General features: G+C 35.1%; 1 protein-coding gene across 1 annotated transcript in view; it reads right to left on the reverse strand.

Annotated features, from left to right (window-relative positions):
* The window catches only part of ctnna2 (catenin (cadherin-associated protein), alpha 2), a 287,097-nt gene that overhangs the window by 250,934 nt on the left and 8,787 nt on the right, over window positions 1–27,376 (reverse strand). The window contains exons 2-6 of the mRNA XM_055040841.1: window positions 22,895–23,001; window positions 9,184–9,379; window positions 5,270–5,436; window positions 3,410–3,529; window positions 2,355–2,621 (exon numbers count right to left, since the gene is read on the reverse strand). Coding sequence (XP_054896816.1) covers window positions 2,355–2,621; window positions 3,410–3,529; window positions 5,270–5,436; window positions 9,184–9,379; window positions 22,895–22,996 — 852 coding nt within the window. The 5' untranslated portion in view covers window positions 22,997–23,001. The remainder of the gene's footprint in view (window positions 1–2,354; window positions 2,622–3,409; window positions 3,530–5,269; window positions 5,437–9,183; window positions 9,380–22,894; window positions 23,002–27,376) is intronic.

Consider the following 27,376-nt stretch of genomic DNA (forward strand, 5'->3'; position numbering starts at 1 on the left):
GCATTTAGTTACTAAACAAAGGCGAAAATGATTAAATAAAATTTTAACAAATGCAAAGTCATGCACACAGACTAAATGAGGCCACATAGACCATGCCTCATAGCTCACTAAATCAGTGTATTAGTATTCTGAGATCTGACAATTGTCTGTTTCTGTGGTGCTGGCTATTAAATATGCATCAGCTTCAGGCAAGCGCAGAAAGCTCAGCAAAGGGCAATTTCTCCCATTTAACTACTGCTTGTCCAGACAAATAGAATAGAATTAAATTCAAAGTTTTTGTTTTTTTAAAACCAAAAGTTTTTTGCTGAACAGAGTTGAAGTGAAAATTTCAGACTAAAGTCTTGTATAAAAATATCAGGTCAGTGTCAAAGTAAATGTGGTAGTTTGCAAGATGGTTTATAATTCCTCTGGCTTTTAAATGACTTTGGACATGCATTTAATTTGTTTCCTTCAAGGTTTTTGCCCTCCTTACATAACATTTCCCCTGCTCAGCAGCAGCATCAGCTCGATGTCCTAATTTTGGGTTTTGTATTTCCACTTCAGTACCACAAGATGTCACTCACTTTATTTCAACAAGCAATACTGGTTTTAAAGAAAATATCAATCTTTGCATATAAGTTTTTGTACCTTATATTTACACTGTATTTTATGCATAGAAGTTATAACTGTAGGATTTGACTGCATAAACCTTTCGTAGAAGTAGCGAAAGAAGCAGAAGATTGCTTTAATTAAGTAAATAAGTTTTTGTGATTATATATTTGACTATTTTCATAAACAACATGCACAAAATGTTACTTTTACAATTTCGACAAATCCTATTGGGACGTTTTTTGACTTAGCCAGTGTGTTCGAGGAACAGACCCTACCTAACTTGTGCTGCAGTCAAACAAACATGTTTGCATCCAGATTTAGCTGAAAAAAATCAGTTGGACAGAATGAACTTATCACAGTCCGTGTGTATATTGCCAACAGCCATAAAAAGGAGTGGGATAACATCAATTGGAAGCTGTTTTTTTCCTCTCTTTTTTATAAACATTTGTATTATGTTATTGTATCTTCAACATTATGAGCATCAAATAACGAGTAAGATTTTCACAGGTAAAAATGTTCTCACCTTCAGCAACTCATAAAATAAAATGGTTCATTTGTGGTTTAGTTTAAATAATTGATGTATGAGAATCAAGAATACAACATGTTTGACACGTTAGGTTAGTTTGATAAATTCTGTAGTTTTTGGTCCTGCCACAGACAAAATTGGTAAGAGTGGGATTCTAAGTCTTTCAGTCAAGAATGTATGTTAGTGTGGAATAGTCTTTTCAAAATCTGTGAAGACTGTCAAGCAATGTACTGTGTCCATAGCTTTAGGGCCTTAGCTTTGCTTTGTAAAACTATAGCATGAAAGAAACTGATGAAAACAAAAAAATGTCAAAGACTATAACTTATCAAGAATTCAATAAGCCTCATGTTCCATGGATAACAAAGACTGTTGAGGGAAATATCAGCCCTTTTGCAGCACATTAAAAGAAAATTCTCCTCAGTGAGTTTTATTTTTTACTACATAATGTCATAAACAGCAACTTAAGCAGAGGGTTCCTTTTCAGGTAAGAGCTTCATAGAGCTACAATCATTGAAAATGTGCTACACAAGTCTGATGAATCTCTCTCTAAAAATTACTTCTCCTCATTAGCAGTTAAACCAGAAGATTACCAAACAGTCGGTTTAGAAATAAGAAACATGTCACATGAATATTTTTGAGGGGAAAGGGATTGGAGGGGCTTGCAAGCTATAACTTGACAGCATCTAAATCTTTTTTTTGTTCATGACCTAGCTTTTTGTACTTCAAGCTATATATATATATATATATATATATATATATATTATATATATATATATATATATATATATATATATATATATATGAAGTCAGAATAAGCCAAATTGAATGTAAACAAACAATACAAAATCTGCTTAACATATTATAGAGTACAGCCACTCTCACTGTCCTTTAGCAACCACCAGAGGGCAGCAGAGAATTATGTTTGAAAAAGCTCAGTTGAGTACAAAATTTGACTTGTTAAAAAATACTAAAGCAGGGCCAATATAATCATTCACTTTAAAAATTGGTCATATCTGGTAAGAAATTAAATATACTGACAATTTCAGATTACATCATTTATTTCTAGTGGAGGATCTCATGTAAAAATGAAGAGAGTGACACTGATGTTGATTCCTCCATAGTGTGTTTCAAACCCAATGAAGATTTTTCAGTTACGTAAGGATTATGGTCAACTTAGCAAAGGACAAATCCACCTGAACTAATTGCAGTATTTTCAATCGAAAACAGAGTGACTTACATCAAACTCATTGAGGGCAGCAGCCAGTTCTCCAATGCCAGCGTGGCCGTGCTTCTCGTCGGTGGGTGAAGTGGCCTGAGCAGCACTGGAAATGCCTCCGATGGCCTCCTGGACCTGCTTAAACACGTAGTCTCGGTTGGCACGTGTGGCAGCCACGTCTGGGTGGCGCAGGAAGGCCTGAGAGGCCGTGTACAGCATGGTGGCGTTTTTCTTAAGAGCGCCACGAGCAGCTGCCATCTCATCCCGACACTGAGGGTCCTTCAGCTCCTTAGGAGGAGACAAAAGTTCTCAGGTGAGCACTACCCGAATAGAGTGTTCATATTTTGTAGAAAAATATATGCACAAACAAACAGACAATGTTGTAAGAAAAAAAAAAGCTAAAAACTCTTTTGATAGGTTGGAAATAAATGTCAGCAATGGTGAGTATCTCAATAATTCGCAGGAGAAAACATTAATCCAATGGTTCCAATCCTTTTTAAGGAAACAAATTCCTTTCCCATTTGATGAACTGGTATTATTCCAAACACATAAAGCTGAAGCAGTGTCAGCAGATTGGCAGCTGTGAACCTGGAATGGATACAATTCAGTGCTTTGCTTTTGATAAAGTTGGCAGCATGGTGGGTGACCTTTGTGAGAAAAAAAAGGTCTAAAAACTTCAAGCTAGACGAGTTACCTAGTTTTTGAAAAAATTTTAAGAAATTACTTTCAAACTCGATAGGTTTGTTCTCACTTTGAATAGGTTCTATCTGAATCATATAATGACACTGTTTACAGATTTTTCTTCACTTTCCAAAATGTAATCTGTCAGAATCCTTTACTAGATCCATTAAAATGTTTTATTCAGAAGCAGAAAACTAAGCCTGCACACCATATTTCACAAGCTGATTTATCCAACCCATAAGAAATTTATGTAAATGATTAAAAAAAAGCCTTGACAGAATAAAGAAGTTAGGAAAGAATACATATCGAATTGTCTTCACTCTTAGCTTATTTTACTGATTTTTTTTTTTTTTTTTTTTTTTTTTTTTTTTTGTTTAAGACAGCATAACAGTTACCTGCTGTCTCCGAGCTGCCACATAGTTAAGTTTCACCATCTCTTTTCCAAACTCTTTGAAGCGGTTTGCCAGGTCCTGCTCATTGGTAGCATTCTTTACTCCCTCCAGGGCTTCTTCAACCTGTCAAATACACAAGCAAATTCTCACACTCAATTTTTTTTTTTTAAGTCTCAGAAGTCAAAATCTAAATACATATTTTTCTTTACTGGGCAATTTTTCTTCCAAGATTGCCCTGTAGTTTGGTCTTCCCATAAAATTTAACCAGCTTCCAAGTACCTGTTCAAGAAAAGCATTTCTACAGCATGATGCTGTCACCACTTTATTTCGCCATGAGGGTAGTTTGTTCAAGGGAATGTACAGTTTTCCACTAGCATTTTCTATAAAGCCCACATAGTAACATTTCAGTTTCTTCAACATACTTTCTGTGTACCCTAAACCAATCAGGCAGAATATTATGATCAGGTGCTTAATATTATTTGTCACTATTTTGCAGCTTGAACTTCTCTAGTTCCCTGAATAGGGGAATGTCTGTGCCACATCGATAAACAGCAGATTCTAACATCGCAGTGAGGCTTCCAAAGAATGGAAAATTCATCTGGCACATATCAATTGTATCAACATCTGAGAAAATTGAATGGCAGGTCAACACCTCGAGCTTGCTGCTGTTCTCTACAAATGAGCTATTCATCTATTGCCTTTGCACGATTATCTCTTGACTTAAATTAACTCTGTGAACCCAAAGAATGAAGCAAAAAGAAAGAATTAGTGCTCATTTGTGTGAATGATAAACTGGATGACTGAAGATGTCTCTCGGGATATATATCATACCATATTGGCATTTTAAATATATATATTTATTTTTCCCATCAAGCCCTGAGCTAATGTAATGATAACTGACCAAGTAACCTAAGTTTTTTAACTGATTACAGTGAGTGTAGTTCATTACACCAGGGCATTTATGGTGATGACTCTTCAAGATTCTCCTCCATGTCTCATTTATATGCTAATATGTGTGACTTGGTGATAAAAGCCAATATATGTATATATTGCATGTATGTGTGTGTGTATGTGGGTGTTTGTGTGTGTAGGCGTGTGTATGTTTATGTGTCTGTGCCTCTTTGAGCAAAGGAACTTATCTAATAAAAAATGCATATGATGCTAAAACCACACCTCTGCAAAGGATCTCTGTTTTTTATTCACTTGGGATGCAATTCTAATTGCAATTTTAAAAGGGTGCAATTATGTATTTCCAGGCACATAATCCCACTTTATAGCACAATCAAGTAACAGTGTTGCCTTCATTTGACATAAAAATGACGTAAATATTAGGTACATCTTAGAAAAAATTTTTATGCAATTTGACACCTTGGATATCGGTCATGGTCTCTTCAAGTACCTCCAACTCTTTCTGACACTCCACCTCAATGTTTCTCATTATGTGATTTACAATCATTCCTAAAAGTGCTGGACTTAGAGGAAGTTTGTGTGACAACCTCAGCAGTTCCATCAGTTGATTGCTAATTGCTGATGCCTCTAGTCTAGTTGGGGCCAAGGAGGTAGGGTGGGCAGAGAGGTGCTCTTGAGGTGGAAACTCAGCTGGAGACTGTAGCTCTAAAGTGAACCTTGTAAAAATTGCTTTGTGGGAACAGGTGCTCAGTCTCACCCAAATAGTTACCCCAGGAGATTCAAGGATCATTCAAAAATGCAAGATTCAGTAGGTATGTTTTTGTTATTCTAACATGACAAAAGAGATTTTGCAAAATATGCTTAAATACCAACATAATTATTCCTTTAACCACAAAGCTCGTCATTGAAGCTCCATTTAAGATGTATTCATAACTCAGGACTAATTGCACTTACAATCTTAAGGTGGGCCAGCAGCCTCATGACATCAGCCATGTCAGCAAGGATGAGCAGGCGGGTGACAGCAGACAACAAGGCGCGAGCAGCCCTCACCATGGTGCCACGTTTCACAGAAGAGCAAGGGTCATCAGCAAACTCAGATGAGGCTATGCGCATCGTTTCTCCTGCACAAATGGATTGAGTAAAAAGAGACGTAAGGAGAGGAGAAATCACAATTTTTTGTATCAGAATGCGTTTGCCCACTAAAACCATTTAATATTTCTACAATTTAAACTTAGTTGGATTTACAGGGTCTCAGTAAATCATACGAGTATGAGTGTGAGTATAATCCATAACAGATGTGGTTCACAGTGAAAAGATTTTCATATCCAACTCATACACATTATTTACGCTGAAACTTAGGAGCTAATAAATCTACAAAATATAATGTGTGGGGAAGGAATGACAGAGTGCAACAATGGAAAGCCTTTTCATACAAGATTTATAGTGTTAGCTTTATTAATTTTCCTATTGTAATTAATAGTTGTTGACTTAAGAAAGAAACTTCTACTTTATCTTTTAGATTACTTAAAAAGTGTAAAATTGTTGTTGCTTATCTCCTGAGTTTATCTGCAAGTCCTAAAGTTGGAGTTGTCCCATAAAAAGATGCTGTTTTACATCAGAAATGTAAATCAAGTCAACAGACAAGCAGCACAGTGTCAAATAAAACAGCAGATGAGAAAAGTTACAGATGTGCACAGAAGAATCCTCAGAGCCATGGGAATGATTGTAATTAAAGGTGAAACTATGAAGATGGAATGCATGTTATTATTTTAACAATTCCACTTGTTGGTTTCATTTCAATAGCTGAACAGAAGGCAAATTCCCTCAGTACTGTTGTGACTGCAGTACTTCAAGTTATCGATGTGCTGAAGTTATTTATGTAACTTAGGCAGAGCAAATCAGGAAAACGACTCTTGACCCAAAGTCAAATAATAAAAGCACCACAGTATATCAATAATTTTTATCATAATGTTTCTAAGGACAGATTTTTACAAAAAAATGTTCAAAAGTGGAAAACAAAAAACACCTTCATATATGTTAAAATAAATACTTGACATGCCCAGCCAGCTGCTGTACAAAGTGTAGAGGTGATACTATTGTGATTTGTGTCATCTCCAATTTCCAATAAAGAGTGCCATTTTGTTCTGAATGTTTTAGTTTTTTATCACAAATGCTTATTTGACAAGATTACTTTGTCATCTGTCTATATCTGCACTTAATCAATCCCACTAGGGTGCATCACAGTATGTGAAAGTCTTTCATTTACTTGAGATCAATTGAATAGTCAGGAGATCAATGGTATAATTGATCTCCAGCAGAGTGACACAGTTCAGCAAAATGGGAGATAAGTAAATTATGTCATCAGAGGTTAGCACAATGAGATTTGACAATTGAATAACATCACGATTAGTGGATTTTGGTGACTTTTGTGTAGCAGGAAGACATTACTGACTGACAAACAAATAAATAAATGGTGGTAATGAAAATGTTTAAAATCATTCTCTTTTCTGTTAAAATCTAAAAAGCTTTTTGCTTGTTTTGTTAAATGCAACAAGGGTCAGGATAAAACACTATAAATCTATACTTCCCAAGTTAAAGTAATGAATTGTGGACCTTGTTCCTTCACTCACATGGGCTGGTGCCAGTGCAACAAAAGAAAATAAAAAGGACAACTATAAGTACAGAGTACTGAGAGTGCTGGTATGCATTTGTGTGCTTTCAACTTCTTATTTGGGATGTTTAGCAACCCCAGCTTGCTAAACATCCAAAATCAAAGCATGCTTATATCAGTCTGTTCTTTAGCACTATCTAACTAGATTTTAGTAGATTCTTGTGGGTGCTGTCTCTGACCTAAAATGTGTAATTTAATTTCAACATGATGACAAATTTGGTAAGACATAAGTCATGAGCCTCTGACAGATTTAAAGTCTGTTCTCTTTCAGTATGGATTTAACTGTGCATGTGCTCTTGCAAACAAAGCTAAAGTCCTGTTTGTCATAGCACACAAGTCAACAGTGAACTGCAGCAGCAGCCAAGTACTGTTGAAAAATCAATATAATAAAAGAAGCTGCAATATTTGAAAATCCCCTGACTTAAAAGGAAATGTACTGTCATTTTGAGAAGATGTGAATTGTTAAGACTATCTGATCTTCTCTCAACACAAAAAAAGCCAAGAAAAAATGTTGAGCATACTTTCTACGTACTCCCCACAGCACACACCAATTTTCTGACATGGTTAAAAAATATAACTGCTAATGCTGGGATCAAAAAAGAAGATAGTGACAACACACACATAGAAATGACTCGACAGAATTTAGCAACAGATACTTTATATGTTCCATCTAACAAGGAGAAAATTTGGAAGCAGCAAATGTAAACGTAAAGTACCAAATTCTTCTTCAAGATTAGCATTACAGGACAAATCGTGGAAGACCTACTGAGCATACATAGTTGTTGCTAAAGTGAGATATTGCTTATATGCAAAATGTTTATATGCAAAGCATTAATGAGCTCTTTTCCAAATGAATAACAAAAGGCAGGAAGCAAACATGTTTTAAGCAGAAGCTTTAAACATTCATGTTAGACAGATACTGGTCTTGATTCACTACACTCATAAGGCTGGATGATTCAAGTAAAGCAAAAAACTAATGAGTACCAATCGGTTTGTCCTTGCCAATTCAACTCACTAAATCCTTCTAAATTTGTGATATAATCTGACGTTAGTTGACACTCAAGGACCTTTTTCAAACAGCATTTTATGTCAATTACTCACCGGATCCAGCAAATTAATGTCAGTAGGAACATCATTACTGAAAGGTAATTCACAAATGCTTCTCATTTTAGCCATAAGCACTGAGTCAGAATAATCTGTTAATTTTGATGAATAAAAAGCTTCTTCAGTATTTTTTTTCTTTTGTAAGCTCTTTTTCATGTCCAGAGAAGTTTTTTAATTAAACAGTTATTTCCTTTGAAAAAAAAAAGTTTTAAAATATTAATATGGACTTTAAAAATACTTTTGTGTTAACTATTGATGGGGAAATAATATTCCTACTTAGATAACCTGCAAATTATAGTTGGTTAAAAAACTATAGTGTGTAGTAGACGGTAGAAAGGGAATCTTTTTCTTTTTTGTTCCATTGTGTTATATTGTAGTTGTAATACAAAAAAACATATTTCACTTATAGCTAATAGCCCTGAATGTCATCGTAATTGTATTTTCCGGACTATAAGTCGCAGTTTTTTTCATAGTTTGGATGGGGTGCAACTTATACAGCGGGGCAACTTATGTGTGGAAATTAACACGTTATTTTCACACTAAAACGCAAGAGGGCACTCTAGGTTTGTTATTCTACCTTCGGAGTAAGCAAAGTTGTTTACGAGCAACATCGAGGACAAAGATTTTATTGCGTTTAGTGATTTGGAGAGACACGGATGGTTTGGTAAATTTGTTAGCATGCCATTTATGCTAAAGTTTCTGAATAACTCTTAATATGTTAACATACCAGGCACGTTCTCAGCTCGTTGCTCAAGTGTCATGTAACGTTAGCATACTGTACAATTATTCAGCCTGTTGTTGTCTCTATTCTATTTTTATTACCTTTCAAGATGACATGTCTGTTTTTGGTGTTGGATTTTATCAAGTAAATTACCCTCAAAAATGCGACTTATACTCCGGTGCAACTTATATATGTATTTTTCTTCTTTATTATGCATTTTATGGCTGGTGCGACTTATACTCCAGTGTGGCTTATAATCCGGAAAATAAGGTTACTCAGTATGAGATTGATACCGAAATTCCCAGGATTGCACACCTCTACTTGCAGCACAGATTATATGTCCAGTGTTAGGCAGCAAAAACATCAACACACCTTGTTTGCGAACATCTTCCACAGCAGCAATGAGCTCTTCCTTGAGATCCTGGCTGTCTTTGGCAATTTGCTCACCCTTTTCAAGAAAGTTCTGGGTGGCCTGCTCCACAGATACTGCCAGAACATGAGCCTTCTTGGAGCGTCCCTTCTTCTTACTGGAGGGCCCCTTGTTGCTGGTGTTCACCAGAGTTGTCACCTGGGAAACATAAGGCATTACTGTTAGAAATGGCAAAACATAGATAGATAGAAAAATATTTGTGATTTTGTTTTGTCTTTAATGATTTAATTTAATTTAGTGTTGTACCAATTTTGGTGATTAATTTTTAATTAATGCCAGTAATTACGATGTTTACATAACTTCATGTAGAACACAACAATTACAAAGCTAATTTAAAAAAAATTGATAACAATCACATTATTTGTCCGCAAGTAATTACTTCACTTGAGATTTTAAAATTTTGTTAATATGCATTCAAGTGTTTTAATATTGTTCAGTGTTACATGTTTCTATAATTCCCTCTTTTGGTTTGTAAATTAGGAGACAAAGTAGTTTTGATGTCATCTTGATATTATGAAAATGACAAAGTTTAACTTTGACCTGGGGGTCAAACATCCCAGATTAGGGGTTTTGACAAAAGTAAGAAATTTGCTGGTGACCAGAATTGGTCAGTTAAAAACCAAGAAGTGTTTTTACAATCACTGTTGTCAGTAATAAGTTAGTATAAGAGCTGAGGCCTCAATGACTTTACCCTTATTAAAATATGGGTAAAGTAAGAATCTAAACTCTGAAAAGACTAAGAGCAATGTTATGTTCTGTCAAGCTTGCATCACTTCAGGGTTTCTATCCTGGAATATAGACTTTAATGATGCATGTCCTCACTCCTGACTAATCTAAGAATAGTGGCGGTGATATGAGACCAAGATAACCTTTTAGGCGTCAGTGTTCTTGTTGAAAACCTCCCTCGGCAAATGTATTCATATCATGAATTATTTTTTTTATATTACCTTCCCTTCATTACATTGCCTTCTTCTTCAAAGCAAATTATAAAGCAACAGCTCAGTTACACTTAAGGCGCAATTCAATTGTAGGTTCCTCAGTTGTTTTTTTCAACAACCTAAAGTCCTGGAACTTCTTTATCAACCTTCAAGATTTATCTGCAGTGCTGGAGTGCTGATGCGATCTAAAATACATCTTCAAAATTCACAACAGCAGAATCTATATTAGGATTAAAATCTGTGAAATCAGCATTAATCTCAGACTGTTTTAAGTGAATTGCACTTAAAAGTAACTTCCACACTAAACTGCATGAAATTAGGTATGCAGAATAGATTTTAAATGATTTACACCAGTCCTAACTTGCAACTGTGGGAGAAAGAAAAGGGCAGCTTCAATTGGGATTAGATTCAGCAATCTAAAGACATAATTTATAACAGTTCCGTGGTTGAAACTGAATTAAATCGAGTTTTGACTTTAATTATCAAAACTCAAACTTCCGAACATAAACAATGTAAAATAATCCGACTTCATCCATTAAAATATCTTGAATCGCAAGTCTCTAAATTATTGTGCTATGCATTTCTTCGCTATCAAATATTATATTCAAGACCAGCTTCAAGACTGTTTTGTTTTGTCATCTGCAACACATAGCAAAATGTTGGACAAAGCAATTTCAATGGTTTAGGTCGACACCAAACAACAGTGACAAACTTTATCAACAAATTAAAAATAAATAGAACAGTAGTGAACATTGACAGAAGATCAGATGTAATTACATAATAAATGTCAAAAAGCAAAAAAAAAATAGAGAAATAAAATGTCCAGACATCAGTTTGTGCGTTTATACAAAGCACACTTGGGTTATGAGGCAAGACAATGTTAAAAACCACACCAGAAAATCCACATCTACATGGATAAAAACAAAAGAAATAAATGTTATGTAGTGGCCTAGTCAAATTAGACAAAGATGCTGTGGTATGACTTTACACAGCCTGATCTTATCAAAGAACTCTATTAGCACTAAGTTAAAGTAATTATGAAAGCAAGACAATTGCCAAAAAAAGTTTCCTTGGATGGCGAAAACGGGTTATTATTTTTCTACAAAAGCCCCATTGGTTTTCAGTCATTTTTACCTTGATAAAATTATTGTAAAACTTAATTATGTTTTCTAAACATCTTTTCCTAGTAATTATATGTATTTTTGCTGTCATAAAATGTGTCAGGGTGAAATAGAACAAAAGGAAAAAAATCTGAAAGTGGAAAGTGCTGCCCTGTTTGGGTCCTGCAACACTTGCCTTTTTGTGTCTCTTAATATTGTGTACAATCATTAAAATAATTTAGCTTTAGGTTGAATGGTGACATTTAAGCATCCTTAGGTGCACCCAAGTGTGGCCAAACTCGAAACAAAAATTAATTCAGTGTCTCTGAAATGCAGCTTTACCTTGGCAGCTGGTAACTGACTTTAGGAAAGTCTATTTACTGTGAATATCATCAGCATTTTCTGCTGGATCAACTTTATGTACTCTGCTATCAACCAGAAGCTGTACCATCCCTGCAACAAACTCTCAAACCCAGAAAGTTTTCAAACATTACAGTCCTGCATACAGTCTGTGTAGATGTCAAAACAATAAGGCTGTGAATTCTATAATATGCACATCAACCAACAGAATAGCACCTTACCGAAACAAAGACTCCCAGTGAAGAGTTTCATCTTATTTCTATGAGAGGCAGGAAGTCGATGCAAGCTAACATTATGGTTCCTTGTTTGTTTTTAAGAGGTTCAACTACATATTCATATGCTCCCAACATTCCCACTGTCTTATTTGAACTTAAATAGGAAAATTCTAGCCAAGTCTTGCTTTCCTATTATACTGCTGCTCAATGGTTTTAAATGCTATGTGACCTTTCCTCCTTGGTGTACTGACCAGTGGGTTCACCAGTAAGTCGTAAATCCCTATGACAAAGCAACGCCATTCGATTTTCTGCCTTCAGCCTCCGAGACCCGTTTTCATTGGATAAGTGATGCTTTAGTGGCTAATGATAAGAAAGGGAGGTTTGCATGCATGTGCATAGTCACAAGTGTTCATGCAAAGCTCTTGGAAGATATGACCTCCTCCATACAGTTAGTTCTGTACAGTAGATTAATTTCTTTATTAAGTTAACTGGCCACACCAACTAAAATTGTGCTCTTTTACATTACGAGTGAAGTGAGAATTAAGTGGAAAAGCTCAGTTGTACCATGCCAAAAGACAAGCTGCTGGAAGAAGGGACAAAACATGTTTGAACAAGCTGGGGGCTGTAATGCCATCAGTGGCACCAAAGGAGTCGTTGCACAGAAACAACCATAAAAGCACACAACACGGAAAAAAGACATAAGCAGCAAAAAGATGCTAATTTTAACTTTTTATCAAGTGAGCTATTTTTTCAATCACAAGTAGCTACAACAATGTTCTACTTTACTAAATTAGACATTTTTCAATTTAATGCATTAAAAAATAGACCAAGGTTATGGAAATATGCCTTGATGCATAAATGGGCACAACAATAATCAATCAATCAAATTGTATTTGTATAGCACATTTCAGCAGCAAGGCATTTCAAAGTGCTTTACATCAGAAACATAGTCATGCAACATAGAATAAACAATACATTGAGTCAAGTTCCATCATTAAATTTTTAATTGATTACGTTTCAAATACACTTCTAAACAGGTGCGTTTGAGATTTAAAGGAAGTCAGTGTTTCAGCTGTTTTACAGTTTTCTGGAAGTTTGTTCCAAATTTTTGGTGCATAGTTGCTGAATGCTGCTTCTCCTCTTTTGGTTCTGGTTCTGGGGATGCAGACCAGACCAGAACCAGAAGACCTGGGAGGTGTGGAAGGTTGATACAACAACAGCAGATCTTTAATGTATTGTGATGCTATACCATTCAGTGATTTGTAAACTAACAACAGTATTTTAAAGTCCCTTCTCTGAGCTACAGGGAGCCAGTAATGTCTTTATAAGATCCAGAAAATAAATCTAGAGGCTTTATATCCTGCCTGTATCAACAACACTGTGACAGATTACTTCTCCTTTGAATTATAACCAGAAAAACAATCAAACTTGTTGAAATTAAAATCTACCAACCAAAAGAGCCTGTTTGGTGCAACTCTTAAGTTCTCTTAAGTTAAAACCTTGGATTAGGAAAAACTGAATAGATTTTAGGAGACAAAGAAGCAATTCGTAATGTTTTGCAGAAATGTCAATGTGAGAAAATCTCAGAAAATCCCCAAGTGGAAAATTTCCACTGGTAGGAATTTTCTGAGAAAACCCTCATGAACATAATTTAAAAAGCATAGAAATAAATGTAACAAAACAGAACTGCCAAAGTGGACAGTTTGTTCATTTAAAAGGGAAAGTAAAAACACAGAAATTAAGCAAGTTTCCAGATATTTTTTAAGGGAGAAACTCTGAGATTTACTCTTTTTAAAGCCTTAAATCTTTTTGTTTCATTCTTCCTTTGCATTATTACAATCATCCTAACTACAGATTTTATTTTGCCTTCAGGGATGCAGCATGATTCTTATAATAGTATGATATACTTGATTCATTCTTGACTGTAAAAAATTACTAAAATTACACTGTAATCACAGGAGTTTTGTAACTGGAGATTTGCAGTCTACTTTCAGTAGCTACATCTCTTCAAATTCTTAAGTACAAGTAGGCAAATTTTATTGTTTGAGTCATACTTCAAACAAATTGTCATGTCATGTGTGTAGATAATGGATCTAAATTTAGAAAGCTGTACGCTGAGAATATTTTGAAGAACGAAAAATCAAAAGGTTACAACAATAAAGTCATGGAGAAATGCAAGGAGCCAGAGCAGAACAAAAATAACAGGAATCAAGAACAACAGGGAAGTAATAGGATTTGACAGGAGTAAACAGGGGGACCCAACAAAGACTAACCGAGAATGAGTTCTATATACACTGGGTAGGTTGATTACTGAACAAGAAAACTATTCAAAAGAAAGTATTCTGCTCAGATCAAATCTAAACTGAACTTGTTAGTAATAATACAAAATGTTGCATGGGTTAAAAACATAACACTGCATTCACTGTAAACACACCATTACCATCCTGAAGCATGTTTGTGACACCATTATTATGTAGAGATATTTTTCTTTTTTTCAACAAGGTATACCTGTATACCTTTATGACGCTGCAAAAGAACTTAAACTGACTTCCTTTGAGCTGTGCAACGAGCATGAGCATACACACCACTAATAGAACATTCTTATGGATAATTCAGAGTTTGTATTACTTTGTGTTGGAATGCCATGTCAAACTTCTTTAGATTTTTTTCTAGAACAGTCTTTTTATATAAGACATCTCTTTTTCATCTTATATATTACTTATATTGCTGTAACTGTGTCCCTTAAATTTGCAACAATATCTAATTACTGACATTAGCCTCATGGTGCATTGGAAAACATGCCTATTTTCATTTTTTGATTTACAACGGTCATGCATATGCATGAGAAAAAAAATTTTGGCCATAAAAAAGTAAATTTTCAGGGCAATGTATTATTTACCCAGTGAAGATAATGCACTGGAATAATCCCAGTGGGCAAATTACATTTTCACTCTCACGAACAAGTTACATAAGAGAAAGCAGCTCTTGTTTATATTCATATATATAGACACATATGAAACAGCTTTAATATACAATATCTTATGTGTTCACTCAAAGAACATATTACAATATGCTGGTGTCAAAGAAGTATTTCTTTCAAACAAATTTATTTAACTGCTTAAGAGATTTAAGAAGGGAGCCTAGCTTCAGATTTTGATTGTTATTCTTTGCTGCAGCCAAAGGGATAGGTGGTGTCATGTCTTTTTTTACTTGTGTAGAGTTCTCTCAGATGGACAGCAGGCCCTGTGCATAGCAGCAGTTCAGGACCCTGGGGAAGCCATATGCTGAAATCGCAAAGTGTCAAAAGATAACATCCCGAAAACCGATGAAACTGTGTTTCACAAGATCCAGAACTGACCTCAGACCACAAATGAAAGGACAGATACTGACAGAGCACTGTTAAGAATTAGCTGGCTATTCTTACAGTCTACACATATTTGTTATCTCAAAATAATCTAAATCATTAACATTTAAAAATCAATGAGAGTTTGAAAGTCTTTTCCTGGGGAGCAGTAAAAACTGTTTTATTTCAACTAAAGTAAATGAAATGTGTTAGTAGCTAAACATTGTCTCTCAATGATCTGCTTTTGCGTTTTTCAAAACTAAACTTTCAGTAGTCCTGCCTACTTCATCCTTGTTCATAAAAAATGCATAAAAATGAAAGCTACCCAGCCTTATGAGTTCATGACTTCTTTAACAGAACCTTCAAGTGTAGATTAAAGTGATTTGGAAAACATCATACCTTTCTGTGATGAGTAAAAAAAAGTGCATCCATTTGTCGACAATGACTAGAGGCCAGTACTGTTGAAAATCCAAAACATTCTGAAAGTACTGGCAAGGCTGTTAGTGATCCATGTAATTAAGCAAGAGAGAACCTGCTAGAATCCAAATTGCTAATAGCCACTGAGTTCTAGATGAAGATGACATCTTCTACAATCTTTAAAAAGTTTACTTATTTGGAAAAACACCCAGCGCTTTCAGGGGAAAAATTTGTGTATGTCCAGATATATAGGACCATTTCATTGCACAATCAAGGTTCACTTTCAGTTTTTATGAAAATGATGTACACATAAAAAAAAAAAATCAAAACATTTTTACTTCCCACCATAGCCATATCTGATTCCTTGAAATTGGCCTCTGTCTCTTTAAGAACCTCCTACCCTTCTACCATCCGCTAATGTGATATACAACCATTCTTATGAGAACTGTTGTCTGTATGATAACAAGGGCCTGTGGCAGTGGTGAATGGTAGCCTCTCTGCTGTCATACTGCCCAGGGCAGCTATGGGCACAGTGTCAATAGTTTACCACAATCAGTGTGTGAATGTGTGCATCAGTAGGTGAATGACTGAATGCAGTGTGAAGCAGGGTCCTCTGGACTAGCTAAAGCAAGATACAAGTACAAGTAATTTATAAGTATGGGACATATAAGGCTCAAACAAGTCAATTTTGCATGGTAACCCCCTTTTAAAATCAGATCCCTTGATCTCTGGAATTCTTTCAAAATGTTTACATTACTTTATTGTGCTGTACGTCATAAAATATAATGTGCATAGTTTAAGAACTATGCACCATCAGGTAGCATTTTGTATGAGTGGGTGTCCATAAGCACTAGAGTGGGTATCCACTTGTATTGTATTGTAAGCACTAGACTCACCCATTTGGCAAACTTTAAGGTCTATGATATTGTCTTTAAATTTTACTTTGCACTTGTGAACAATGTCATTAGTGGACCTAAGCTGGTCTAAGACTTTTTGGCTCATAATAGCAACAATTACTTAATTTTGAATGTAAGCAAGGCAGATAGTTGAATACATATCAAGTCAGATAGCAGCATAATAGAAATGTAAAGACTAAACACCAGTTTGGCACACGTTCAGTACATCAGAAAAACAAAATGTATATTAATCACAACAGTTTGACCACTAACAGTTGAAGTAAATAACACTGATTATCTCTCAATCATCTCACAAATGAGATGGAATCTAACAGGGGTTAAATAAATATTTTTCTTTAGTATAATAAACAGGCAAGTGTATGTGTGAAAGGGCAAAATTGGGGCATTTCCAAAAAAGAAAACAGCAGTTCCTGACCTGTGATAGTCAGCTCTTGTCAAACAAACAATCCAACAGACAAGCTTCTGTATTTGAAACTGCAGAAGTGAATTCTGGCTCTCTTACAAAGGTGCCAAAATGCACAGCAGTTTCTTATATGTAGCTGGATATATGCAGACCAGTCAGAATGCCTTTTCTGACTTGTGTGCAAATCAGTACAGTACATTTCAGTATAATTCTGAAGCTTCAGCAAGCAGAATGCAGCCCTCTTTAACACACTTGTCTCTGTCCTACTTTTTCTACTTGAGATGTCTACCGTATGGGATTATACTTGCATTAAGGTTATTCCTGGGTTTAACATGACTTTCTAAGCACATCTTAAATGGATGGGAAAAAAAAAAAACTCATCCTAAATTACCACAGAAGAGAGTAGCTCTTTTGTGGTGTCAATGAACTCTCCAAGAAGTGTAGCATCTTTTCCTGCCTCTAAAAACTGTTTGAGGTCCGGGCCGACTCCTTTCCACTAGCTTAATGGATTATGACAGTGATGCAGCATGAGGCCATAATCCCCTCACCAACCATACCCCACCCCACTTTATGTTAAGCCCCATGACTAGAAACTCTCTGTTCATCTGGTGCCAGCCAAAAGTCATAGCCAATTTTTGATGGCATAAAAACAAAGAGTGCTAAAACATCCAGAGCTGACAGCAAGCACCACCCTTCAGGTTTCCTCCCACTACATTATTATAACACTGTGGAGTCAACAAATAATACATGTTGTGATAAATTCTTCAGTTAATTTACTTCAGTGACAGCCTCTAAAGAGCATAAAAAGGACAACATAATTGAAATAGGCCCAATTTTTTCTTCACTTACTTTGACAAAAAAGTAAGTGGAGAAGTGTAAATTGTATTGCAAATATTTCATCTGCTGTCTAATGGGAGAAAGGATCCTGTGTTTTTAAGCAATAATTTATTTTGAAAACTGATGAGGTACTATAAATGCAAGTAATATTTTTGGTTGTTGTGAGTGCAAATGTAGGACTGACCACTATTTCCCCATTTCTGATGTACAAACAATGATGATTGAATAGTTCATTAAAATGGGATCTCTCATATTCCCTTTGTTTTATAGAAAATCGTGTAAACCTTTAAGAAAAATCACAAAATATGAAATGGGTCCATTGTAATAAAAAAAACTAATGAAGTAATTACTCTGTTGCTTTTGTGCGTGTACAAGACTAAAGCAGTTAAATAAACCTAAATACCTTTAAATATTTAAATCTGAGTGGCTTGGCTTTCTCTGCTTGTTAATAGTTCCTGCAGAGAACGTCTGTTTAAAATCAGGAAGGGTAATCACAAAACAACACAAGCACAGCTTGTTTCTTATATAAACATGGACATATGAACATGAGTAATTTAAATTGCAAAAATATTCCAGGCAAGCGTTTGACATTTTTAATGAATAAAACATTTTTATATTTCATAGTTTATAAAATAAAGCAGTACTTCCACCATCAAGTCACATTAGACTTTGATATCCTGTTTTCTCATCTTCAAATATAACATTGATTTCCATAATTTAGGAAAGCTTTCTGGAAAAATTAAGCTTGAGGAGGCTAACATAAACTTCCTCTATGTGCTCCATCTTAGAAATGCGTTTTTACATTTAACGGAAGAATAGAGTTGCTCCTCTAACCAGAATTTCTCCTTGGTGTCCTTCTTTTGAGGTTTTGAAGGCACAATAGAATGGGTAAACACTAAGAAAAGCCAAATAAAATCCCACAGAACCAGCTGTAAAGACTGTATACCGTTTTAGCCTGAATGTGTGTGCAATACGTACAATACATGCCAACAATCCCAGCTGTGACCCAAGCACCCAAAATTCATCTCTTAAAATTAAATAATGGTACAGCTGCAGTTTTGCATTCATAAAGAAGTAAAGATCCATCCATCCATTCATTGGAGAGGGCTCTCTGGGTCTTTAACCCATGACTCATTCTCAGAAGAGAAAAACATAACGGATGTACAGTCGTTTGAAAAGGGATATGTGCTCATGTCTAAGGGCATTTTTTGATTTCTCACTTCACCCAATAATCCTGTTGTGTGTGAAGTGAAGATCCTAAGGAACCCTTACATGCAAGAGGAGAACATGTAGACATTACGCAGAAAGACAAGACCAGGATTCAAATCCAGGACCTCTGGAAATTCACCATACGTAATTGATGATCATCTCACCATCTATCTCTGAGTTTAAATTCAAATGCTCCATTAATGGTCTATAAATGCCCCCAAGTGGCAAATATTTATTTGCTGAACTATTCCAAAGACAGAGCCAACCTCCCCAATAGCGTCCTACTGCAGAGTCAGCCACTCCAAGTCTGTTGATGGGAAGAATTTTAATAATTAATAAAGCAATTAATATCTGAATCCTAGAGCATTAGTTTTAAGGCACATGTGTCAAACTCAAGGCCCGGGGGCCAAATCCGGCCCGCCATAGCTTTTTATGTGGCCCTCCACAGACTAGACTAAACACTAAGTGTGATAAATATTATATTAAAAAAAATTTATATTATCAATTATATCAATGCAGTTCTTATCTGTTTACTGCCAATTTGTGTCAATCAATCCCTCCAGTTTCTTGAGAATTTAGTTGATGTATGATTATAATCCATGATTTATACAGTCGCATTTATTCCTGAAGGGACTGAAAAGCTCTTCAATAATATTATGTAATTTTAAGAATTCATTGACATATTAACAGTTTGTGAACAGGTTTTATCAACACATTCTGGCACAACCGGCCCTTTAAGAGCCTTCATGGTCTTGATTTGGCCCAAAACGAAAATGAGTTTGACACACCTGTTTTAAGGGATCAACTTGATGTAAAGTGCAATTAAGCATATGTGAGGTCTACACAACATGATAGGAGTAAGATTTTTGCAGCAAATGAAAAAAATCCTGAGATCAGTGGTCTTAAACTCATGTACTTAAAGCCTACTGTCACGTTTCTACTGAACATAATGTCATACTGAGATGGTAAATAACTGTTGAAATGGATTTGATTGGACCAGGAACATGTCTAAGCTTTACACAACAGACCCCTCAAAACAGGAGCTGGGGACCACAACCTCACACAGTGGCTATTTTTTGCCTTCCCCTGAAGGCTGCTTGTATATAATCCTTTAAAGAAATGCTGCTATTGCCTGCAGTATAAAAAATATTTACGTTATCTGCAGGACCATAAAGAGAAATCCTCTGTTTTAGTTGGTCATGATAAATAAGACTGGTATTTCAACCAATGTCAGGGGAAGCCTGATTGTCTGTCTTCCTGAAGTAACCCACTTTTCTTCGTCCAAACATCCTCAATCATCCAAGTTGATTAGAAAACAATCACAGTGCCTGGTTCATACAAAAAATGCTTCACAATTTCTGCAAATCCTAGAAATAAACTACTTCAGTTTGATTTGCACCTCATCCATGTGGTTGTGTTAAAAATGCGTCACTTTAGAAAAGGGCAGATGTAAAAAAAAAAAAAAACAATAAATGCACTTTTTTAAATAGCTTCAAAGAACTTCAAATATATCATTACTAGAACATACTTTTAAGAAAATATACATGTCTTCATCTATATAGAAAACACACAAGAATGAAAAGAACAGACTTCTCTGAAAGCAGTCATTACGAATCTGTAGATACCAAAAGTTGTTATAAGGATAAAAATCAAGACATTAATGTGAAAGTAGGTTTTATGAAAAATCCTCTTCAACATTCACATAATTTGGTGTAAAGGCAGTCAAGCACTGCCATGCTGAAAAAACCTCATCAGCTTCCCATCCCTTGACATTTTGCAATTAGTTACCTGTCAGTCTGATGACCACTCAAAAGGAACAAAGACCGGATGTGGCTAATTCAAGGCACCATCAAAAAAGGCACAGTGAAATTCTTTAAGTAAGAGCCATTTAAAAAATATATATTCTGTCTGATTGCTTAATTTTTAGGACAGGCTTACATTTCCTCATAGTTTGTTTGTTCAAACACTTGACAGCAATGCAACTCAAACCAATAGGACTATATAATGATTTTCTTTCAAAAAGAAAGTGATGTAATACCATCAAAGTCAATCAGGTTATAAATATATGCAAAAATGAGGGACATTTGTCCCGATTTTGTTGTACAGTTGCACATGTAAAACCAGATAATCTGTATGTGAAATGGCAACATATAACATATAAGCTAAAAATGTGATCTGACCATTTGATAAGAAACAAATCTGCAAAATTTAAAAGAGGCACAATTTTTACAAGAACTGAAAAGCACACTTGTTTTCTAAAAAGGAAAAAAAAGATATTTTACAATATGGATCAGCACAGAAAGCTAAATAAATGAAGGGGTTGATAAATCTCTAGGTAACATTGCAGGGGACATGCAGTAGTTTGAAAACAGGAGATTTGATTAAAAATAAAAAGCACTTTGAAGTCAACTAAGGAACACCAGACCACTGGGGAAGGCTGCTGGTACACTCAGTAATCTCAGCGCTGTCAACATTGTGTCTGACACAGGCAACGATGAAAACATCATGACCTACAGTGCAAAATATATTATATATATATATATATATATATATATATATATATATATATATATATATATATATATATATATATATATATATATATATACATAGTAGGCTTATCTTATGAAAAAAGAGTCTGAGATTTATGTGCTAAAGTAATTTATTGTTGACCATTTGAGGGAATTTTTAAAATCAATTTTGTGCTTTGTTGTCACTGAATGCACATCCGTTGCGCACAAAAAAACTATATACACACTATAAAATATGGATAGGATGTACCTGTTTAGAATTGTTTTTGAAATGTAATATGTAACAATGTATTGTCTATTATATGTTGCATGACTTTGTGTTCTTGTGTTTATGATGTAAAGCACTTTGAAATGCCTTGCTGAAATGTGCTATACAAATAAAATTTGATTGATTGATTGATTGATCACTTAGCCTTTATACAGTACATTAAACGTTCTCACTGGATCTCAAATTGTCAGGGCAATAGAACAATGTATTTTTCTCAGAAAACTAAAATAAAAATACAGTTTGGTCGTTTACCTCTTAATGAGCTGTGGCAGAAATGGGAGTAGCTGTGGCTATGGATTCCACTTTGTAATATTTTCTACATGAAAATATTATGAGGATAAAAAAAAGTGAATCAGTCCAGAAAAAAAGACAAATGATAGTGAAATTAATATGCAGTTTTATATCTTAATCATTATTACGTTTTGACTACTGTTCAAATAGAAGAGCATTTGTATGCATCCGTACGTCCATCATCTTGTCAAGGGACAAGAGACGGTACTGTTCGCCACCTGCAGACGCCAGTCCATCATGGCAACATCTGTATGCAAATCTAATTTAACTTGTAACAAACTGAATATTAGTAGTTTTTTTCTTGACGTATGTTGCACCCCGTAGTTTGCTTAGCAAGTAGTATAAATATAAGCGACAGAAGTCATGGTGTTTGGAAACATTCTCCTCATTTTATCATAATTCACTTTTGGGTGTTGGATGTAGATTTTATTTTTCAGTCCTACAGCAATGAGTCCCCATACATCTTACATAAAGTACTCCGGTCAATTAAAGAAGTACTTTAATTGACAGGCTGAGAAATTATGGAATAAAAGTGAGATGGAAACTGAATGGAGCTGCAATTTTCAAAAAAGTGAAGAGGCACAATTTTTACAAGAACTGAAAAGCACACTTGTTTTTACTCTTGTTCTTAAGAGTAAAAAGTTCCACAGATGCTTACTTTCCTAATTTCAAAATAGAAATGGGAAGAATGTAAACTGCAGTTCGAACTAAACTTATTTTGCACATTATTACCACAGATTCTCAGTGCCTCAGCACGTTGGGAAGAACCTGTTTCACTTTGCCAGAACTCTATTTCATACATATCAAGTGTGTTCTTCATCTACCTGTGTGACCAAGGGCTCCAGAAGCCGTTCCACAGTCAAGGTGCGGATTTCAAGACTCTTTGGGTCCCATTTCAATAGAATAGGGGAAGTGGCAGTCGTCATGGTCTCTGTTGGAATTAGACGGACAGAAATAGTTAGGAAAAAGTTGCTTATTCATAATACATATTAGATACTTTTAAGTGGTTTACAGGCAATATGATAATAACATTTATAAATTTACAAGTGTTGAGCTGTGTTGACTGGCACTCAGAAAACCAGTACCCACTCTGGCATATCAATGTACTATTTAATCATTTTGCGAAACTGTGAGGACAAATAGTCATAATAAATGCTCAAATTTCATCTGTGCTTTTTGAATAGTTCATCATTTTTGCAAAGCTTTTATATTATTACTCATTTACATCAACTGTTTGAACTCAATTTAAAACAGTTGATGCTAAAGTCTGAAAAAAAAGACAATTTAAAAACCAAATTCACAGCATGTGAACACTTATTGGTGGATATAAAAAATTGTCTCCACCAACAAGAAGTTGCACAAAAACATTTGTGACAAACACTTGTAAAACAAAACATTCATTCCAAATAAATAGTGAGGAATTAATGAGGTGTACACACACACATCAGTTTTTGAAAGCACAGCACATTGAGGTTATTATGACAATTCCAGAACATCATTAACATAGATTAAAATGTTATTTTTGTAGGTCCACAGGATATTTCAAACAGAAAAGCAATTCCTTTACATAAAAGGACAAATTGGTGCCTTCTGTACAGAGTAGACTATGGAAAATAACTTTGAATTATTGTTATCAAAACAAAACAAAAAAGCAATCTACAAGATAACACAAAATCCCCTGGAAAAGTCAAAAACAAAAAAATTAATTGAAGTCCTGAAATGATGACAAAACAAGTAAAACTGCATACATATGTTCCTCTAAATCCACTGGGACCATTTACATGCACAGAAATATTTGGCTGTGGCAGACTTAGGTTGGCTCGTCTGTGATGCTGGTGGCTGCTTTTGTAAAGCTGCATTGTAATGTGAATCACTTTCATTGAAGCAACATTTGGGGGTCGGAGGGTCGAGTGACACTCAGCAAATCCTGATTCTATTCATCAGGCAAACCAGGAGGACAACAGCTAAGCACACATGGTAAATGGTTGACCAGTTCCCTAACTGTTAGGAACTGTAATCACATCACAAGGTAAATTCTTGCATGACGATATGACTTTCTACAAAATTTAAATTACCTTAGTGATTACGTTTAGCTTGAACTGGAGAAAGATGTTACTCTTTGTAAACTTTTTGAGCTAGTTGCTATTCAGCAGAGTTTTGGCCTACATTTGTTCACAGTCTGAGCAGCATTTTGATTACTTAAAACTTTGTTGGTAAAAAATACAGAGTTGCTGCAGGTCTGTAAAGTGAGATCATTTACTGAAAACAGTAAAGAAAAACAGAGAAAATGAAGGGGGAAAAAATTATATTTGGGTGTGGTGGGGTTCTGCACACTTGTCTGACCAAAGTACCAAAAAAAATCTATTTTGTGTGAAAGCAAGACTAGAAATGGCCTCAACTAAGCAGCATTTCAGAAATCAGCTTCTTAGCTTGTCAGAGCCTTTCCTTTCATACTGTTGTTTTGAAATAATTCAAATTTAGCAAATGTTATATAAGTTTACTCCAGAGGCTAAACAGCTGGCATGTGGCGTGCGGTGTGTTTAAGCAGAAGGCAGCGTTGCATTGGGCCAGCTGGGACTGACCGAGTGCACTGCCAATGTAAGTGAGGCAAAAGGGATAATAAAATGTGAATAAGTATGACATATCTGGGGCAGAGTCTTCTTATGCTACTCACAAAAGTTTAGGGTTGATGTATAGTAGGAAATCTGATAACTTTGAGCAGATTGCCATCCATACCTTAAGGAGTTCACAACAGAACATTGTTCTTACCCTTGAAGGTAAGAAAATGTGTAAAAGAAATCAAAACCAGTATAACATTTTAAAAGTGTATTATTTTTAGAACCACGCAGACAAGTTTTAAGGTACACAGCTTCCATAGTGTCAATTCCTGAATATTTTTTGACAATGTGATATTGTTTGATATCTATTTTATTTATTATTTTTGCTTTGCTCCTTCTCAAGAGTGACTACAATAAGCTGTGTGAGTTGAGATGTGGATCACAAAAGGTCAGCAGTGGTACAGTCTGCTGCCATAAATTAAGCTAAGCAGTTTAATGGCTATTATTTTTGCCTCAGTGCACTTATGGCCTTTGTTTAGACCAAGTTAACTAACCTCCAGATGCAGTGCTATTGACACCGCAAAACAAAAACAAAAAAGCATGGCTCTCTCTTATTCCTCAAAAACACACATATTTCAAAGTGACTGACTATTGGGCCAGGGAATAGGACAAGCAAATATAAAGATGCTATATTAATCTAATTTACCTTATTTACACGTGTTGAAGTGCTGAAATTTTATTTCAGCTGAAGTAAATCTGAAATTACATTTTAGCTCATCAGCAGCATTTTGCTATCATTTCTGTAAAATTACAAAATATAAGCAAAGGATAAAAAATTTGGAGATTGAAGCATGATAAAACAATAAAACGATAAAACTGATAAAACATTGCATGATAATTCTTAATTATAAGAAAACATGTAAATAGATACAAAACAATGCATACCATCAGAGGATCTGACCAAACACACTTTTGGTTGTTTTTTAATGCATTAATCTCCCATATATTATTAATGTCGCCTAGTCTGCAACATGTAATCTGCTTCAAATAGTCTAAAATCAAATGCTCAGCAGGAACATAAGTTACTTGACAATTACACAAAACTGATGAAGCCATAGTAAGCAATCTTGTTTCTTTTTTTCCTTTTTACAGAAAGAGATTTTGTAAGTTTCACTAAGTGCTGCTATTCAGCAATTTGTTTTAGAGCTGCAAAGCAGACCTTTTAATGCCCAATTCATCACTAGCCTGCAGATACTGTGCCTGCTGAGTTTGGCATAGAAAGCTCATCAAAGTGTGGTTGTGTTGTTAATTAGCTTTCTTGTTTTGTGTGTTGGCCTCAAAAAGTACTTTAGTTGTCTCAGTTCATTTATCATGTCTGCCTATTCAAGATAAAATATATTGAGTGTTCACGTTTTCGGGTACAGAAATAATTGATGAAGAAAACCGGAACCAAAGATTGTCAAACCAGCAGGTAAGACACCTAACATGCAATGAACGTGCACATAAAAAATAACTTTTTGCAAAGTGCAAGAACTGCCTTCAAAAATGTATATTTACATAAACTTTTCAAGGAAAACACCCACATGCAGATGAAAGAGTGGAGATTGGCACTGCAAATGTGTCTTCCTTATTTTTTCCCAGTTATTCCCTGTGATCCAAGGCTACTTACAAGCCCATATAAAATAAAAAACTGTGTAATAATAAAGTTAGAAAATGGATACAGATTGGGAAAGGACAATGTAGACTTAAAATATGAGTACAATTATTTATATTAATTGAAACTTTCATGGAAACAACAATAGAAAAATAGTAAGTGATCATTTCCCTCTGGCTCACAACCCCCACACACATACATACATGCATACATATGTAATTTTGTATGCACAATATTGCACAAGACTGCATGCATTGATTTTCAATGCTTTTTATACCCATATCTGTTACTCGCATACTGTAAATACTGGGTTAATTAAAAATAAATAATTGCAAAGGTTCTCAATTACAACTTGATTTATTCATTTTCACATGCCAAGTTGGTGTCTTGAATCAGTCATTTTGCTAAGTAATATTTTCTTGCAATGGCGTAATATAAGCATTATGCCATTACATTCCTATGCAATCCTGCTTGATTCTCATTTCCCTTCAGTGCTAAGCTGGACACGGGCCCTGTGTCACATATATTACATTCCGTCACTGCTGACTGGATGACATATTTCATTATGAAGGTGCAAGGTTGGCAACAATGTCAGAGTTGTCATAATGGGATATGAAACAAGTTTGCCACATGCTGCTTTCCTAAGTAAGTTGGTTCATTTGTCAGGTGATGCAGCGTCTCCTGAATGTTTTTTTGTTTTCTATTGACCATTAAACAATATTACCTTCTGTTCTGCTTGTGTCAGCTCTTCTAAAAGCTAAAGCTGATGACATGGCAGAGAGACAACTGCTAGCTTTTGTGAAATGACGGTCTCATTTGGCCAGGTGTTTAGCCTGAGCAGTTTGTCTATTTACAATAATTGTTTGTTGGTGCTCGATCACTATGTTCATCACTGCCACACAGGCCAAAACATATTAGTAATTTTATGAATAAAATGTAAGAAAAATCTTTGCTGAGTCAAGCTCTTTAATGAAAATGATTGGTAATAAAAAACTAAGATTGTTTCTTAAAATTAATTTTGTCTTGTGTTCATGCACAACATAAAGCAACAGAGAGCTGTTGCTTCCGTGTAGCAACAAAAGCAACAGTAGTCG

This window comes from Poeciliopsis prolifica, unplaced genomic scaffold (genome assembly GCF_027474105.1).
Source record: "Poeciliopsis prolifica strain line A6 unplaced genomic scaffold, Auburn_PproV2 SCAFFOLD016, whole genome shotgun sequence".
NCBI lineage: Eukaryota > Metazoa > Chordata > Actinopteri > Cyprinodontiformes > Poeciliidae > Poeciliopsis > Poeciliopsis prolifica.